The sequence below is a fragment of the Aulostomus chinensis genome, chromosome 13 (genome assembly GCF_037954235.1).
Source record: "Aulostomus chinensis isolate RoL2024-O1b breed Wild chromosome 13, RoL_Achi_v1.0, whole genome shotgun sequence".
Lineage (NCBI taxonomy): Eukaryota > Metazoa > Chordata > Actinopteri > Syngnathiformes > Aulostomidae > Aulostomus > Aulostomus chinensis.
In genome coordinates, this window is record NC_141332.1 from 15,997,501 (window position 1) to 16,017,179 (window position 19,679).

The window sequence follows — 19,679 nt, forward strand, 5'->3', positions numbered from 1 at the left end:
AAAACCCACATCAGCTTTCAACAGCAGTCCATTTAGCGAATAGACACCAAGCCCTTTAATATCCAGCAAGCTGTCCATATTGACGCTCCTGCAAATGTGGCTGTAGCTGTGAATATGGGGCAGTTTTTGTCCAAATAATGAACAAAGCATGATTGTTGCAGAGCCATATGGGGCGATTTAGCTGGAAAGATTTAGTGTTGTGTGTGGAAAAAAAGGCAATCTGCTTCTGTGAAAATGTGTTCATGAATGCTCGAATGTGGTTTCTTTTTTTTTTTTTTTTGCATAACAGCAAAAGAGACAGAATGGACAGCAGTGGGGAGTAGAAAGCTATCACCCTGCCTACACAATGTGCTTTAGTGTACACTCGTATATGCGCTAATATTTGTATAAACTATGAGCAGAAACAATGGCTGATCATAGCACCTGGTCTCTGTGGACTCCTGTGGCATCTCAATAGAGTGCAGCACCATGTTACACTATATGTCCGTCACATACACACACAGACACCCATACACACACACACACATGCACACACAGAGCTCTGGCTCTCTGCTTGCCAGTATTACAGGAATTTACAGGCTATCAAAATGATTTCTCCTCATCTTCACAACCCCCGACAGCATCTTTAGCTTTAAACCATATCTATCCATCTCTCTCCACTCCCTTATCTATGAATTTCTCGCCAAGCCTTCACCATCAACCCCCTCCGTCTACCCATCTCGCCCTGTAAATCTCAGCGCACTGTATTTCTATCGTTGCCAACACCGTCCACAGTTTGTTCCAATCTCAGATCTCCATCCCTCTCTGTCTCCATCTCTGACAGGCCTGTTTCTACAGACTTTGACAGAAATGTCTCTCCTTAATAATCATTTCAGAGTCTGTAGACCAAGAGAGAGAGAGAGAGAGAGTGAGTGAGAGAGAGAGAGAGCGAGAGAGAGCGAGAGAGGTAAGAGTGAGTGTTTTTTGTGTTTGTGTGTGCAGCTCGGCTGCCAAATTGGCTGGTGAGACATTTTTACAAGGTGCCCATCCTACATTTAAGGAAAGAGAGGGAAAAAAAATCAGGCAAGAGGTCAGAAGGCGTAGGATGGTAGCATATGGAAGGGAAAAGCAACAAAGTAGGAAATGGAAACCTTTCTGGCGATGAAGAAGAAAGACAGAGGAGGAGGATGAAGAGGAGGAGGAGGAGGAGGAAACACACCAGGAAAGCTTCCAGAGGGGGATTACAGAGCGAGAAAGACAGAAAAAGAATTGGGTAGCAGGAGAGTGGGCGAGTGGCATCGTAAGGAAGAAAAGGCAGAGGAGAGTGAGTGAGACAGAGAGAGTGAGTGAGTGAGTGAGTGAGAGAGAGAGAGAGAGAGAGAGAGATTGATATCCAAACATTGAGTGGAAGAGGATGGAAGAACAAAGCCAGAAAAGAGAGCGCTTGTGAGAAAAGTTAAAGATGCTCATTAAGATTTAAACCACGGGTGGAAACTTCAGGAAATCAGCTCTGTTCTTCAGGGCAGCTCATAGACCTCACCTCACATCCTAACATGTTGCTATCAAACTCTGGTTAGCATGCGGGGTTGGGCAATCACTCATCATAGGCAGCTCCACTCTGGACATTTCTATTAGGAAAATCAATACTCATATCTACTCCTGTCCAAATGACTTCTCACACACATGCTTCTCTGTATCTTCATTAGCGGACAAACACAGAAACGCTCGCCGGTTTCTATCATATTATCAGATAAAAAAATGAAAAATTAAAGGAGCCTCTGCTATTGATCTGTCATCATGCAGGGATGGGAGCGGGAGGTAGGGAAGGGGGGCTGGTGTAAGAAGAGACATGAGGAGAAAGTGAGAAACAATGATGAAGGAGGGGAGGAGGGACTGACGTGTGTAGTGGGAGAAGCCTGGAGATTAAGTTTGAACAGGAGATTGAAGGTGATTAAAGAGAGAATCGATGACAACGATGAAACAGAGATGGTGTCTGCCTGGACGTTGTTCTCATGAAGCCTTGGTAAATACGAGTGCTGTCAGAGAAATACGACTCAATGTGTCTCTTAAAGAACTTCTTTTTAGCCGTCTCATTCCATCACGGATAAAGACGCACTCCTAGTGAAATTGAGTTTAAACAATAATAAATGTAGTCGACATTAGAGTTATAGGGCTGGGCAACCCCATGTCTGGCTTAGGTGGGCATCTGTACAGATGCAAGCGGTCATGTCGGTGGGTGGGATTGTGAGTCTTCCCACACACTCCATCCCCCTGTTGAAACTCCACATGTGACTTAAGAAGCGTGTGGTATTCTGAGAGGGTGACTGACAAGGGCAGCTCAGTTGGGTGAGTGGGCAATGTTCATTTGGGGAGAAAATGGGAGAAATGCTTTTGTCCAGAGGAAAATCAGAAGACAACAAAATAAAAATAGAACCTCCCATTGTTGCTTAATATTTTGGTTTCAATCAGTGAAGAAAGTGAAAAGAGGGTGTGTAACATAATGACTCATTTTAATGTAATTGAGCCAAAAGTTCTGAAGGATTGGGAAGATTTCAGGCCGTATTTACCGCAGCAATGATGATCACATACAGTCTGATAAAGCTGATGCGATGAGTTGATAATCAACGTGTCAATCAAAAGGAAATGAAAATTAATTTGTTTAAAAACCATTTGATTATCTTAAAAGATTTGGGGAGAAAAATGCCTAAAATCTCGGCCTCTTATGTGTCATTTACGCTGAAGCCGGAAGGAATCACATAATGCCAAGATTCACCTTTAGCATCTGAAATTATATTCTACATTCCTCAAATTTTATATTCTGGAAAATAATCGTCTGGTTAATCTGTAAAGTCATTGTCAGCTGCAGGGCTATGACAGAGCAACAACTATAAAAAGAAGTGTGGTAAAATTACATTTGTTATGTTGTTGCACACATGAGATGAGGGTGACAACTGTGAAGCATGACTCACTGACCTGATGATTATAGGACAGAGGAACATTGTGAATTATTTATCTCACACACAAACAGACACACGGCATCAGTGTTAAATGACGTAGTTGAGCAGTCGATGTGTTGTTCTTGGTGTCAGAATGCCAGTGCGGTGAAGAAAAACGGGCAGGAAACTGTTGTGCGAGTTTGAATGTGATCAGATGAAGCGAATGATAAATGCTGCACAGGTCTGTCTTCTTAAGAGACTTTTTTTATCTATCAGGTAATTGAAGCTGTTCATCTTCCTTCACTGTGTGACTGCTTTTTTATTTCTCAGAGGTCTCAAAGCAACTTCAGAGGTTTAGATTTACTCACTTCAACAGGTGGCTTCAGCCCCTCGGAGACCACAAGACTCAGCTCAGCTGTCTGCTTGGTAATACCATGTTAAAACCTTAAAATAATAGAAATAAAACTTGGTCTGCGAATCATTCAGAAGTGATCCTGTCTGTGTTGCAAATATGAAAATAGAAATTACCAATCTCTTTTGCTTTGAACCCTCCATCCCATATATTTGCACATTGCAGGACACTCGCGGTGCTTTCATCATCCTCATAATCCTCGGCAACATTAGCATAGGAAGAGGGGGCAGCTTCACCACATACTCATGCACACACTCACACACACATGCACACACGCGTGCACACACACACACACACACACTGTCTTTCTCTCTCGCTCGCTCTCTCTCTCTCTCTCTCACACACACACACACACACACACACACACACACACACACACACACACACACACACATACACTAGGCAGCCTGGAGCAGTATACACAGCAAACCAGGTAACAGACACACTAGGTTTGAGGTGCTTGAGAGTTTAAGTGTTGAGCGACACTGCTGCCTTCACTGTGCCCACAGGTCTTAGATGCACTTGGAGCTAAGTAGCTATCTATATTCATCATCTGCATCTTTCTCATCAGCTCCAGCAGGCTATTACAAAGGCCTGAAGGCAAGCACATGCAGGGCTGCGCTATGTACCGAGATAAACTGCACCGAAAATGTTGTTTATCTTTGGAAGAACGGTGCAAAGCCTTTGCCTCCTAATATTATGCAAATAAAGCATATTTATGTATACATTATATCATTATATTGATTTTTTTATTGAATAAAAGCTGAATGTGGCCTAATTGGCAACACTAAAAGATCAAACACTGAGAGACCTTAAATTATTTTTTAATGGGAATGGTGCTTCCTGTGAGTATCTATACAAGAGGGTTAAAAAAAGGAAGGATGTGATATCACACCACAAACTCACACACAAACACACACACATGCTTTGGGCATGGGATTAAGAAACTAGATTTTATGTTATGCCTGAAAAAAAGCTCTTTTGCTGTCCTAATTGGCCCTTTTGGTGCACCTCTTTTGATGTGTGGGGATGTGAGAGAGGGGTGGAAACCGAAAAGCCTATTAAAGATACAGGATTTCAGCTCTTTAGCCCTGCAGCAGATTGAAATATTGAGCCAAAACACTGCTGTTCTCCATGAAGCCTAAAATACACACACACACACACACACACACACACACACACACACACACACACACACACACACACACAAACAAGCGTATTATTTACACACACTGCTTGACATGATTAGTGAAGTTTCAGACAGCTGGGGTGATCTCAAGTCAGTCGGAGCTACTGTTGAAGCAGAGAGAGATGTGAGGGTTTTGAAAAAGTCTGAGATAAACAGAGAGAAGACATGGGTTCAGGGAATAGATGAGAAATATTTAAAGGCGAGAAAAAGACAAAACGAGGAGGCGAAATGAGGTGAAAGCGGGTAAGATAACGGGAGAGTTAAAATTCACTCGACAAAGCGAGGGAGCGCAGGGAAATGAGAGGAGAGGCTAACACAAATGGAGCAAACGGACAGGGAGATGAATGTGTCAACAAGGTGCAGGTTTGTAGTTTATAACAGCTTCAGGGAAATGTTTCATAAAAGAGAGAAGTTGCTGCACTCTGACAAAGTGGATGCATTTGTTTTTTTCGCCCGAGGTGAGGAAATATATACATATATATATATATGACTAATACACCCAATACACCCCTTTCAACATGTTTCCCAACATGTTTCCCAACATGTTTCCCAGCTTCTCATAATGAATAGGAGGAGAATGCGCTTAGCTTCGTTTAGAAGCTTCAACCAAAAGAAAAGCACCTGCTTTAGACTCTTGAATTTGTAGTTTATCACGACTGTAAATGGGAAATTTATCTGGTGCTTGTATATTAAGCTATTGAGCATCCCAGTGCAGGACTGGATGCGAGGAGCAATCTTGGTTTAGTGCCTTCCTCAAGGATACAACATGGTGACACAAGACAAATCATCTTTAACCTTAACCTGTCACCCTTAAACAGACCTTGCACTTCGCATTTTTGACACACGTCCCCTTATTTACTCCTTGTCATCTATTTGTATGTTACCATGTATTATAAGCTTCGAGACAGGACTTTCCTTTCTCACATTTTTATTTCAAAGCCTCTTTTTTTTTCAAATCAAAACATTGAGATTATAAACTCTATATCGGCAACAGGCACCGCCAGCATTAGGTTAATTAAAAGCAAGTGTTAACTATCTAATACATTTACTTCACAAAGGTATTTATATCACATTAATGAAAATTAAAAAAGAAGGCGTAACACATCCACATGCATTTTTACTAGAGTAAAGACACACAACCAGTGGTGTGGACCTAAAATGCTTGTCACTGGGGAGGAGGCAATTGTGCACACTTTGTGTTCGTCAAAAGATGCAATTCTGGCTACTTGAAGACGAATATTGTACCTTTGAGGTTGCACTTTTGTTTATATAGAAGGGAGAAGGGGTCAGTTCTGGACATACCTAAAAATATAAATGGTTCCGAGTGGAAGAATATGTCTTCTCCCATTTCCAGTAATTATTGGACTGCTCAAATATCTCATATTAAGTCATCCTGCCTCTTCCTGAATAAATGTGTCTGCTCCAGTTCACCGGGAGTCACCTTCCTGTAAGCAACATCGTCATCTGGAGACAAGTTTGTCCTGCAGGCTCAAATCTAAAACCATTGAGTCTTTTAAAGTCAAAAGGCTCAAACCCGAGTGAATTGGAAAGTAATGTGACTCAAGTCCGAGCTCCTCTGAGTCAGATCCTGTGAAAACATTTTTCTCCTGCTTCATCCACAGAAGTTGTGAAGTTGGTTTGTGACTGAGGATGGGCCAACCTTCCATGTTAAATGAGTCATGCACCGCTTTCATTCGGCCGTTTTTTTTTTTATAACACTGCAGCAGATGGTGAAACACACACTCACTGACACTCACTCCCCAGCCCCCGGGGAGCAACCTCGCCTCCCTCCCTCAACTTTTTTGTTTCAAATTTTCTTTCCCTCCTTGACTCATTTATCGCCTTGATCCACACACATCCTCACACTGGAAACATCAAAGTGCCTGATATTTTGGAGGTTACCATAGCGAGAGGAAGAGTTTTATCCCCCTCACGTCTTCATCCTTATCCTGCTTTGATTGTTACCTTTCCTGACTTTGCTTGAACCGTAATGGTACATCACAGGTCAGGTCTTCACTCAATTATCTTCTCATGGGTTTCATATTTTACAGAAAACACCCACCCTTGAAAATGTGCCTCAAATACCTTGTTCAGCAGCAATGTAAAGTATCTGCTGAGAGCTGTTGCCATGCAATGAAATGAGGGGCAGGATGGGAATTAAAATAACCAACCCACGTAGGATGCTATATATGTCTGTATTTCAGTAAACCCTTTATAGGGTCTACAAAGTGTTTTTTTTTTCCTTCTTCAAATACTCCAGGAGGTCTGGCAGTGATGTTTGACAGATTTAACACTAAAAAATGTAGATAAATGAGAGGCAATTTCCTGAGGGAACCTTCACAACATCACTTACGGCGCCTCCACAATTTGTCAGTAACACACAGCCACTCTAGTTACTACGCACATATTTCTGCATGTTCCTTCAATATTATGATGTGTGACATTTTGATTAAACATGATCTTGCCTCCTGTTTTTTATCTCTTCGCTCTGTGTGACCCAGCTCTATGATAACCATCAGGGTTTGAGGTCAACAGATGCAGGACAGACCACAGCCAAAAGCTGACGGATTACATTCTGATTTACCGCACATACTGACACACACACCCTCGCATAAACACACAAAAACACTCCCACATTTCCGAAGTGAATTAAGTGCACAAATATTTTCCTATGTAAAATGTACACACACGGGCTTGTGAACATATTCGATTAGCATGCAGGAGTCACTGCCAGTTTTCTCCTGACAAACAGTAGCAGGACAGACAGGAAGGAGGTTGGCTTGGAGAGCAGACAGGGGTAAATACCATCACCTTTTATAGACATGCCCAATGGCACGGCTGTGCAAACACACACAAGTACACACACACATGAACTATATATTCCAAATCCACAGTTCAAACAGAGGACAGGTGGCTTCAAGATTGCATTATAAAACCATAATGAAAGACATTGTTTTTTTAGTGCCAACTTGACATGGCTGCCCAGTTCTACATTCATCTCATCCCCATAATGCATTGCTTTTGCAATATTCATGATTTGGAGAGCAAACATACATGACTTCATCATCACCATACAAACACAGGTGTTTCACGTATGTGCTCACGTGAAAGACGATCACACAACCTGAGCGTGTGAATGAAAAATTGGGACTTATTTTAAAATATAAAGATATTAAAAAATCTTACCTTTGTGGTAGCTGACCTGCTTGGACTGCATGGAAAAGGTTCCCATCACAAGACCCATGTTGACTTCTGACCACGCTGAGGTTATGTGTGTGTTTGTGTGTGTGTCTATGTGTGTTTGCACGAGTATGTGTGTGTGTCTGCCTGACTAGTCAAGGTGTGCCGATGACTCTGAGTACAATAGCTGTGTGTGTTGTAATTAAGTTAGTCCATTAGCCAGCTGCACGCGTGGAAGTACAGATATCCCTTCTCATGCTGCCTCACACCCACACAGCCTCTTTGCTTCTGCTGGAGGGTGTGTGTATATGTGAGTGAGTGAGCGAGTGAGAGAGAGAGAGAGAGGGGGGAACAGTGTGTGTGCAAGAGAGAGAGAGAGAGAGTGAATGAAATAGAGAGTGCACATGCACTCTATAGCTACCTTTGTCTATGCTGTCACTAAAGCTGCCGATTCCACCCCCCCCCCCCTCTCTCTCCCCTGCTGCCAGACTGTCATTCCATCAATTCCTGTGAGTCTCTTTATGTATCTGCCTCTCTCTGTCTGGGCTCCTCTCTGCTTCTTCTCCTCCTCCTATCCGTCTCAGTCGCTCTGCTTCTTTGTCTGTCTGGTGTCGAAAGAGGGATTGAACACTGTTGCACAGGAGGAGATGGGAAGGAGGGTGCGTGTGAGAGAAGGGGAGAGAGAGAAAGACAGCAAGAGGGGGACAAAACACATAGGACAGGGAGTGGGGTAGAAGCGATGAGACAAAAAGGAAGACGGAGGAGGCGAAGAAGAAGGGGAGACGAAGACAAATTAGGAGGACTGGTGAACATCAGCGAGGCGAAGAGTGCAAGAGGTGAGGGAAGATAAGGGAAAGCTAGACTGATCAGCTCTCCTGTTGCTACTGAGAGAGAGAGAGAGAGTGTGTGTATTTGCTGCCTAATCTCTACATGCACAGGTCGGGTGGACAGTGTGTGTGTGATGTGCATGTGTGTTGTTAAGCTAGCAGGGGGGGCTCAAACCATGAACATCTCACACTGCTACATTTTCAGAAGTCTCACCTCGCACGTTTTCAGGGATGGCATGATGTATCAGACATGCTTTTACTCTCCAACCACACACATACACAACAAGACCACACACTCAATACAAGCAGGAGAGTCACACTCACACATGCACTCCGCTGTCACTCACGCTTAACCCCTCCATGCCTCCCATGTCACCCCCCACTGCTGAGATTGGCGGGCTGCACCTCCGCTATCGACTTCAGCTCCTATTGAAATTCCTCACGTGGCTTTAGTTAAGAAAACAATTTACAGCTGAGGCTTTGCTGTGGCTGAGCTGAGGCCATCAAGGCTGATGATAAAGCCATTAGGCCATGGCATTCATTAAAAACTACAGGCTGCAGTACAATGCATGCTGTGGCGCATGCAAAAAAAAGAGGAAAAAGAGAAAATGAAGAGAAAGATAGGAAGGGAGGAAGAAATAAAGCTGAGAAGGAAAAGCAGTCAAAAACACACGTCCTCGTAAAGCTTTCCCAGCAAAACACACAAGCACTTGTAGTAAGTACCCTGTCGTACAAACACACACAGGAAGCTGGTTTCTCAACACACATCAGGACGGTGGACAACACTTACACACTGATTACGTTCCCAGAGCTCAGCTGAACAGATGAGATAAGGCTGCTAGATTTGTAGTGGTGATGTTTAAATTCAGCGCCGGGCTGTAATTCAGAAAGAGATTGCCACCATCCCACCCCACCCCCCCCACCCCCACCCCACACACACACACACACACATACACGCACAGCAGTAAGGTTCTGATCAGTCCCTCTAAGGCTGACCATTTAGGAATAAGTTTTACCTGATGCAGGATGAACTTGATGAGAACAAAATGGCACCTGAAAATAATGAAACTGAACTCTTTTCAACCTCAGAAGGCACTAAAACCTCCAAAAATACTGAATTGTTCTTGCTCTTATATAAAGAAAAAGAATACAACCAGTATCACTCATACCTGTCTATGTACAAGCTACAATAAAGATCGATTTTTGTAGCTGAAAACTCACTGGCTGTTGGCCTCTGTGTTAAATGGTCAGCGAGAGCCTCTAGTTCATGTAATACAATATATTTCACTCCTTTAATGTCCCGTCATCTCTCCAGAAATGCTTCAAAATTAACAGACAACAAGACCAGGAAAGCTGAATTAAGCAAGATGCAGACACGCAAACGTGATTCTGAAGAATCTAACACAACAGTGTTGTTGGCATGCTGCTCTGATCACTTTCAGTATGCTAATAAACAAGAAGGAACAGTCCAGCTGTAATGAACTGTTCTACTTTTCAGAATATAAAGAGGGAAACAAGATTATGAATTCTCAGACATTGAAATATAAATTGACAAAGCTGCAGAACGTTTAGCGCCCCAAATTAATTGTGACGGAAACGGGATTGCGGTCGGAATAGAAGCTCAGAACCAGATACACACACACACACACACACACACACACACACACACACACACACTCCTCATTCATGAAATTACAGTTTTACTGCCATGCTGAAGGACAACTTTAACAATTTTCAAACTCCTCACTTCTGACATCTGCTGTGCAGCTCATTCCACTGGGCATCATCCAGGTTTGTTGCAAAAGGAACACAATAGATGTAACAGACCAGGAGGTACAAAGTAACACCTCAAGGTAAAAAAATAGTCCTCAGAATAAATTTGTGCAGAGCATTTCATGAATGGGATTTGCTGCTGCTCAACGCTCACACGTGAGTTTCCTGAGTGGTTTCTTGTAAGTTTGACTTCATCAGAAACTTGCCCAGTCTTCATGTTGTACCTGTCGGTAAGCTGGATTGGGATCTCTGCTTGTGTAAAAGATTAGTGCGACACAGAGTGAAACATCAGTGAAACATCAGTGAAACATCAGTGAAACAGCAGCAAGAGAGAGACAAACAGGTCACAGCATCGAGTGGGAAGGGGTCAAAGGAGTCGAACACCAGTCAGCGGTAGAGGGAGGTCATTCCCAACCCGTCCTTGAACACATGGCACATCATGTGACTGAAAATCTATGCTTTGATCACTTGACATCCAAACAAGACCAAATTCAATGTTGCTGCCTCCAGAACAAGTTACAAATCATCAATCTAACAGGAAAACCTCATTCCATCTGCACAGAAAACAACAGAGAAGCTGCTAAAGCTACAAGAGTGATGCAATTATCTGACACGTGGCGTCTCTGTCGGGAGAACGTGATAGTGTTGAAACCGAGTGCAGGGTATTCACCACCACACTGATTACATTTGATCATTAATATCAAATTATTTTCAACAAAATCTCACCCATAAGTCTTTGTGTCCTGCAGCAAACAAAGCAAGTGAGGCATTAACTTTGAAACAGGAAGAATCCAGACACGCTTCGCACTTCCTGTGCAATCACACTAAAGAGCAACAGGTTCATCACATTAGGCTGCGCTCCAAACTCTTCCAAGACATTAAGCCTGACATAGTCAGCACTGCTTCTCAATCCTGTCTGGGGAGCCGTGGATCATTCTGAGTGCCGGGCTACCTCCTCCTCATCATTTATTAACCATTACACAACAGACCTTTTACTAGATTGAGATGGCTGCCTGGCGGGATGAATGGAGGGTAAAGACAGAAGGAGATGAGGTTAGACTGCAGAGTTGTGAAGGAGGTGAAAAGAATTTGACAGCAGAGAGAGAAGGTGATGACAAGCTGAGGAGATGTGGTGAGCAGGCATTGAATAATAAATTGGCTGGTTAGTTGCTGCCTGGTCTTATCAGACGAAGGCTGGATAGAATCTGTCATATTGATGAGTACACGGAGGAGAGGAGCTGAGGGCAATGAGAGCAGGGAGCAGGGAGGGAAGGAGAGAAGAGACAGAAATGAGACAGAGGGGGGCAATAACTGAAGGAGGGTGGTGGCTGAGGAGGAGAGGACAGCGAGACAAATGAGAGTGGAGAATTTAGAGGACGAGATAAATGAGGGGAGGTTATGAAGGGATGGAGTGAAGGTGGGAGGAATAAATGAGGGCAGAGAGGATGGAGGGGAGACCTGCCAGGGAGTAGAGAAGGAGAGACGAAGTAGATGGAAGACGGGGATTGTGGGAGTAGAATGGCAGACAGGATGGTGGCACAGACGAGAGGATGTGAGCGAAAAAACAGGGGACGAGGGAAAACCGCACTATTGGCTGACTCATCAGATCCAACAGATTGATTTACTGGAGTGAGTAGGGGGAAACACCACAGAGGCCAGTCGACTCCTGCTGCAACCATTCAATCTGGCTTCCCTCTAACCAAGCCAGTTCATCCTGTGGAGATTCAAACCAGAGAGCTGTGCAGCATGGCTGTATGAAAGCTATGTGCAGAAAATCACGCGGCCTCTTCAGTGTGAGTCTATTTATCCCAAAATACCAGCAGGGCGCGCATTTGTCTTTTTGACATGATGATCTGTTTATACATGTGACCCGGTATTTCAGTTCGGGCTGAGAATCAAAGCTCTACTTTGACCTCTGCTGACAAGTGAAAACGTGAACAACTATCTAAATATCATGAGGTTGAAGCAATACCTCAACCAAAAAGTGTATTTTTATGTGAAATGTTGCCAAAACAAACGAGTAAAGAAATGTGGTTAAACTTGACAAAAACAAATATTATCATTAATATAATATCAGATTAAACAAGAGAGCGTGCACAGTAAGGAGAGCCATTGATATCGAACCCTTCATAATGTTCCCAGTGAGGTGTTTGGGTGAGATATTGTGTCGAGAACATGTCCTGACAAATATTGAAATATTTTCCAATGCTGTTTTTTTTTAGTGCCACAAAGGAACTTCCCCTTCATTTTGCTGGCTAGGATGCAGAAATCTCAGAGGCTCTTTCTGTCTTTCTGGACAAATTGGAAAGAAAATCAGCTCTCTCTGAATTTATGTTAACCAGACTTTAAATAATTCAAAACAAAACAAGACGACGGGTGATTTTCTGCGTCGGTGCTCCATTCCAACACACTGATCAGAGGTGACAGTATTATGTTTGGAGGGGTGGGGGCTTTTATTTGTGAGTCTGGGCTGGCAGAGCTTTTTTTTTTTTTTTTTTTTTCCCACTCCCTATTTCTCCCCTCAAGGCCGCAGCTGCTGATTTTCTGTCCCTTTGTGAATGTCTCAGAAAGAGTCAAGCCCTACATTCTCCTTGTCACCTGTCAGGAGCTTGAAAAACTCCACTTTGCTGCCTCAATCAAACCTGGAAGACACATTTCAGCTGAGGTCTTTAAAACCTGGTGAGCTTGATGTGAACGAGCACAGACCTTCATGTCACTGTGTCCTGGACAGAAAAACACACCAAGACAAAGTTGTTTAGCCATTCATTTTTCAGCTTGGTTGAAATATTTACTGTTTCCTTTTGCTATAAATGTTTTACGGACAGCATCACCTTGCCTGTGGGCGCCACTCTTGCTGCTGAACTGGAGCCTTGTCACCCTCCACACTGGGAGGATGAGGTAAACTGGTGACACAGCAGCATGTCTCTGCCTTCCAAATGTAATTTCAAGTAACATTTTTGTTTCGCAGCAAAGTTCTTTTTCTAAAGTACTTTGCGTGAACTGCATACAAACACCTCTATCGACTCTTCCGCTCTGCTCTCTCGTCTCCCCCACCTCAACAGATGAGAGTGATGGAGGTGTTAATTGTATGCAGCCTCAGGATTGATTACAGCGATGAGGGGCTAGAGCGCCGTCTCATCCCCTCAGAGCCTTTTCCATATGAGTTATTATGCATTAAATTTGGTATTAAACATGCACGGTGTCCCCTATGGCACATTAAAACTGATATGACAGCATTTTGAAGCTGAGCAGAACATACATTCAGAGCACACACACACACATTTCCACATCAAAACATGAGGACAAATATACATTCAGTGCCAGGAGTATAGTCACACACTTCCATTCCTCTTTGACTGCAATTTTTTTTTTTTTTTTTGCTCATTTAGCCATCTATCCTAGCCAGGGTCCCCTCCCCAGACTCAAAGGACTGGACCTGAACTGAATATCTGATGGGGGAAAAAAGGAGCTGCTAAAAATTTCATGCGGCACTTATGAGGAACACCTCTGATCTGAACCAACTTGGCCGAAGCCGGTGAGCACTCAGACCACCTTGTCACCAACAGCACAGGCCCTACTATGCTGTACTTGTAAAAATGTAAAGAGTCATTTACTCCATTCTGATTATCTTTGCCAATGTGGAATTAATGGATGGTGAGAATTGAGATGAAACTAGTGCCCTCTGCTGGCAAGTCTAAAAAAACTGAGACGATGTGAACTTGGAGATTTTTTATCATAAAAATTAAAAAAAGAAATAAATTAGCCTTTGTAAATTATTACTGCTGTTAATACCCAGATGTAGTGAACCATTTTTTTAAAAACACTAAAATTTAGGACAGCAGTCATCTTTTGCTGTTGCACATGAACACAATTTCCTTTTTTGTTTTCTTGATTAATTATTTTTGCATTCCCAGCGGAAAAGAGCTGCTCCAGTCAGGCCCATAAACAGACAGGAAGGAGGAGACGGAAGATTAACATTGCATGTTCCTCCTATTCCCAGCTAAAGAAAGCTTTGAAGACTGAGAGGAGTCAGCACATTTAAAATTTCATGTTTGGTTCCCTTTAGGAAAGTAGTTCCTGATTACTGACGGGCAAAAGCGGGGAATTCTAAGTATTTTTCAAAGATGAGAGTTAATTTTTAAGGCGTATGTGCTTTTCCAAATCACGAGGGTATGACTGATAATGGGAGCAGATTCAATGCAGGTCATGAGTTGATGCTACTACAACTCTGGCAAGAAGTATTCAGGGATATTTCATGTCTTTTCCTGTGTATTTTCATCCAAAGAGGGTTGTTTTTTTTGTTTTGTTTTTTTGCTGATAGTGGAAAGCAGGTACCATCGCATGTGCCCAGACCACCACAGAGCTCAATGATCTGCATCCAGGCCTGGACAGGATGTGGGCTGTTTAGAGCCTGGCACAGCTTGACAAGAAGCTTATTGGGAACTGAGAGATGATAAGAAGCCGAAAAGAAGTTAAAGGCAGTTTAGAACGTGACAGACAGTCAAAGAAAACTGGGAAAACCAAAGTGTTGAAGGGGATTTGGTCCAAACTGCCAAGGAGAGCTTAAGAGACCTCAAACCTCCATTTGAGGTGAAGCAGAGCTTAAATACGTTCAGATATATTTGTCTGTTGGTGATCATCTTGGACTGCTAACAAGGATTTTAACAGTTTAGGTCTTTTCAACATGATTTTTGACCACAAGCCAACTATAACCTGGTGTGAAAAAGTTGCAAATTAATAGCGTCTCATCTGATTTCTGCAAACAAATGTTATTCATGTAAGTTCTTTGTTTGAGAGAGATGTGAATGAGAATGAAAATTCATTCTTTATCTGTGATTCCTTCCATCTTGATCTGCGGTGACGAATAAGAAAAACAGATTTGAGGCAGGAACTTTGACAAACATGGCAAACATGACATACTTTCTTTTAAACTGTATTTCTTCAAAGCTACCAGCAGAGGTCAATGTTGCTCTGATAGTCTACACAGACTAAATCCCCTGAGTCCACCTGTATTTGCTCAGTGCCTCTCATCAAGTCCTCCTTCCACAGCCCCACAGGACGTTGTGTAAAGCTTCCTTTCTGCAAAAGTTTCAAAACTATTCTTTCCCCACAAATCATTACTCTTGAGCTGTCCTTAAACACTGGCTGTGAAAGGTCACCTGAAATAGAGTCTGGAACTTACACCGAAGAGTCAAAAATGCAGCGACATAAATCTTACATGGTCTCTGACATTGAAGTGTTTCAGCCGCAGTAGAAGAAATGAAGAAACCAGTGGACGGACCGACAGCTTGAGATACGCTAACACAGTGTAGTTCTCGCAGGAAAGAAAACTTTGACTTAAATGCTCATATTATCACCTACAAAAAGGAGATGTTTTTTTGGTGGTTTTTTTATGTCACTAAGCTTGATTTGAGGGGTCATATAGCGATGCATTTACGGGCATCAAACCTTTGTGCTTTTACCTTTTCAGGAGTTCTTTGTGCTGTGAACTTTGCATTCATGCCCTCAGTGCTTAGCGGAAAATATTCATGTAGCTGTTCTCCTTCAGGTTTAAAGAGAGAGCCATTTTTAATTATACGTGCAATAATTAGCAGGGGAATAAGTAGTAGCTGTGTGTCTGTTAAATATCAGTGACACAGCATTTTGGTGACCTGACCTTCATCAACTTCCAAGAGATGTAAGTCTTCGCTATAACACTGGACAACCACTGGCACCATGAAGCGTAAAACTATTAGAGCGGACCAACCATTCATTACACACTCAGCAGTTAAATCTCTGTACTTTCTAGTGGGTACTTTATGGGGAGCAGTCAATATCTGAGAGTCAATTAAAATGGTTCCCAGCACTCTCTTAGAATTATAGAATCACATTTCCAGAACATTCCGGGGCAAATTAATGTTCACTAGTTGCAATCAAATGACAACAGCAGAAGTCAGAGTAAGGAGTTTGTGCACGAGACTGAAGAGGACAGTGACCACCACCAGAACAACTACAGCAGATGACAGAAAACTAACAGGTAGCAATCAATAAAACCACAGATGTCTATTGCTGTTGTGTGTGTGTGTGTGTGTGTGTGTGTGTGTGTGTGTGTGTGTGTGTACCCTTGAACATCGATCTCTCAGTCTAATCATTGAAATCTCAAACGTGCGAGTGACAGCACCAGTCATCATGTTGTGACACATCTTACAGCAGTTTGAGGGTTAAGACTTTCATACAAAACACATGTTATATATCGGTTAAGTTGTAACTTAAATTGTAGGGGCTAATGGGTAAGGAGCAGTAGAATTCATTACATCAGTGGATGCTCCCACAGGGACATGTGTGTGTGTGTGTGTGTGTGTGTTGGGGGGGGGGGGCTCATTTGGCTTATGACCACTTTCTAATCTGATGTTTCAGATATAGGTCTTGCTCCCTTTGGACCCCTGAAACAGAGCATGAGTGTGCGTGTGTATGTGTATGTGTGTATGTTTGTAAGTGTGTGTGTGTGTGTGTGTGTGTGTGTGTGTGTGTGTAAGTGTGTGTGTTTGTGTGTGTCTGCATTACTTTATAGACTTATTCCTACAGCTCATTTTCTTCATGTGTGGGTGTTTTAATGGTAATATATTCGTGCAGTTTCTCTCTTTCTCTCTCTCTCTCTGCATATGTGTGTGTGTGTGTGTGTGTGTGTGTGTGTGTGTGTGTGTGTTTGAGTGCTTTCTTCCTACTGCTGCTTCCTTTTTCAACTATGTATGAGTTTATCTTCTAAGGAGTCATTTGTTACGCAACGAAACCTCAGCTCCCCATGAGGTGTGTATATACGCGTGTGTGCACCACAAATTCCTCATATTGTGGGGACATGAAACCGTTTACGCCATTACATTGTGAAGACTTACCTCCCTTTTAGACACTAACTAAATCCTTGTTTTGTTAAACCTTTGGACTTTAAGGTGTGAGACTAAGGTGTTAGGTTGAGTCAACGTAATGTCCTCTGAAGTGATGGAAACACAACTGTGTGTGCATGTGTGAGAGAAAGCGAGACCTCGAGGGCAATTCTACCCAATATGGCTGAGCACTTGAGCCATCCACAAACATGTGTGTACAAGTATGTCAGCGGATCTGAGTGTGTCTTTGTGCATCCACTGTATGTGTGTGACTTACTTCTTTGATGTTTTCCATCCCTCTGGACAAAATGTCAATTGGCTCAAAGAGCATTATACTGTAAGTGTGTTTGTGTGTGTGCGTGTGTGTATTGGAGTGTGTGTGTGTGTGTGTGTGTGTGTGTGTGTGTGTGTGTGTGTGTGTGTGTGTGCAAGTGCCTCTAGGCTGCTGGTTTGCTGCATACCCTTTCTGAGGAATGGCTTTATGTGTAATTGTGTGCACTGCTTCCCTGCTTCCACAATAAAAGCTCTAGAATATGATTTAAGAATTACCACTGTTACACGCAAACACTTAAACATGTACACACATACGACACACATGGCACAAAACTACGCTTGGATCGCAAATCTAAAAACCTTCTCCTCCTCCTTTCACCATCTTTCCCGTTACCACACCAACGCGTCTTATTACCCACATTCATCACTATATCACTCACACACACACACACTCACACACACACACACACACACACACACACACACACACACACACACATGCACAGTGAATCTGCTTTATATCAACTTTATCTCTCCTCTCTATTAGCTGCTCACTCCTTTCATCTCTGCCTCCTTCACTCCTCTCTGGAGAACATAGTGAATAGAAGGAGGTCAATGGCACTGAAGAGTAAAAAAGAAAGAGTTGTATGAACTGAGGATGAGAGATAATGGATAGATTCGGCTTTAAGAAGTGTGATGGAGAATCTTCTCAGGACTATTTTAAGTGGTTCTAAAGATCTGAAACAATCGATTTATAATCACTTACACGCATCAGAGCACATTTGCTTCGATTTGCACTAAAAAAACACCAATATGGAATCAATACAAGAGCATATTCAAGCACTTACGTACCTTTAATGAGTGTCCCAGTCACTAGTTTGTGAAGGGACAATGCAAACTTGATGAGTCCCTGTTTACAACGCTTCGCACACCCTGCCATCCTGGCAGTGACCCGGGACGCGGCGGGCTGAGCGGGGCCAGAGGAGGACCTGAGTTTCCAGGGTCAGATCAATAACTGCAGCACAGATTGAGGTGGGAATCAATACAAGTTCTTCTGGCGATGAATCCTCCAGAAACAGAGAAGAGAAGTGAGCTCCTTTTACCGTGTTGCCTCTCGTCCTGCAGAGCTGAAGAGGATAAAGAAATAAAAAAAGACATGGTGATCTCCTGCAGCTTGCCATGTTCCCCCAACCCCTCCTCCTCCTCCTCATCCCCCTCCATCCGCTCCATTCGACCTCTGAATGAATCCAAATTAACAACTGATTGAGAAAGATGAGTATGCATAGGAGATGAAGAGAGGGAAAGAAAGAGGAGGATGAAGAGAGAGAGAGAGAGAGAGAGAGAGAGAGAGTTTATCCGAGGCGCTCTTACAATCCAAGTTTTCCAACAAACTTCTCCTCAGTCTTCATGAGGTCCTGGGGCTGAGGTGATGAAGCAAAGCCATGAACTCCTCCTCCGCCGCTTCTTCTTCTTCTTCTTTTTCTTTAGACTTCTTCTTTTTCCCTTCTCCTGATCAAATTTATCCCTAAAGTGAGGAAGCGGTTATTCACTTTCAGCACTAGTGACAATGGACAGCTCCCCACGATGCAGAGCTCACTCTGTCTCTGCAGACAAACACACGCGCACATACACACTCCTCCCTCAACCCCTCCCACCCACATAAAGACACTTTAACATCTACCAGTGGAAAAGCATCGATACGTGATTTGTGTCAGTCGTTACAAATATCGACTACACCTGTCCCTCAGTACTTTAAATCTTGTGCAAATTGTGAATGTACTGATTTTTTTACTTTTTGTCTTTATCTTTTGTTACCATGAATTTTGTCGTATTTCAGTTTTATCATCGGCTGCTGCACAAACAGAAGTGTTCTAAAAATTAAACAATTAATGTGTTTTGCGTGAATGGCAATGTTGCCGACGTAAAATCCTTCAGAAAAGCAAAAATTGGGATCATAATTAAACTGCTTATGATAACAATGACATAAAGTATTGTTCATATAAAAAATAAAATACACTTGGAGTGTCAACAGTCTAAAAAGACATTTTGCAGGTTTTGTGTATGTTTCTACATGAGTTTCACTGTTATATCACTTTTATTCTTACATTAATATGTAACCTTAGCATCTAAGTAGCTGTGGAATAAAGTAGTGCAGAAATCTTAAACTGTAAATATTCTCAGTTTTTGTTACTAGGTTATGAACTGACCTTAGCAAGACCCCCCAGCCCCCTAAAAAAACATTATGATAAG

General features: G+C 42.7%; 1 protein-coding gene and 1 long non-coding RNA gene across 4 annotated transcripts in view; one reads left to right on the forward strand and one right to left on the reverse strand.

The window, feature by feature from the left end:
- LOC147251151 (uncharacterized) overlaps window positions 1–906 on the forward strand; it is a 4,309-nt gene extending 3,403 nt beyond the window's left edge. Inside the window, exon 3 of the long non-coding RNA XR_015118886.1 lies at window positions 876–906. This is a non-coding gene — a long non-coding RNA (uncharacterized LOC147251151). The remainder of the gene's footprint in view (window positions 1–875) is intronic.
- The window catches only part of kcnip1a (Kv channel interacting protein 1 a), a 39,662-nt gene extending 20,672 nt beyond the window's left edge, over window positions 1–18,990 (reverse strand). Inside the window, exons 1-3 of one of the 3 annotated variants that reach the window (XM_086221613.1) lie at window positions 18,801–18,990; window positions 18,533–18,556; window positions 18,282–18,444 (exon numbers count right to left, since the gene is read on the reverse strand). In XM_086221613.1, coding sequence (XP_086077739.1) covers window positions 18,282–18,369 — 88 coding nt within the window. In that variant the 5' untranslated portion in view covers window positions 18,370–18,444; window positions 18,533–18,556; window positions 18,801–18,990. Of the gene's footprint in view, window positions 1–7,702; window positions 8,384–18,281; window positions 18,557–18,800 lie in introns of those variants that run through there. The other 2 variants (XM_086221612.1, XM_086221614.1) reach the window with 2 other exon arrangements.
- Between the last annotated feature and the right edge of the window lie 689 nt (window positions 18,991–19,679).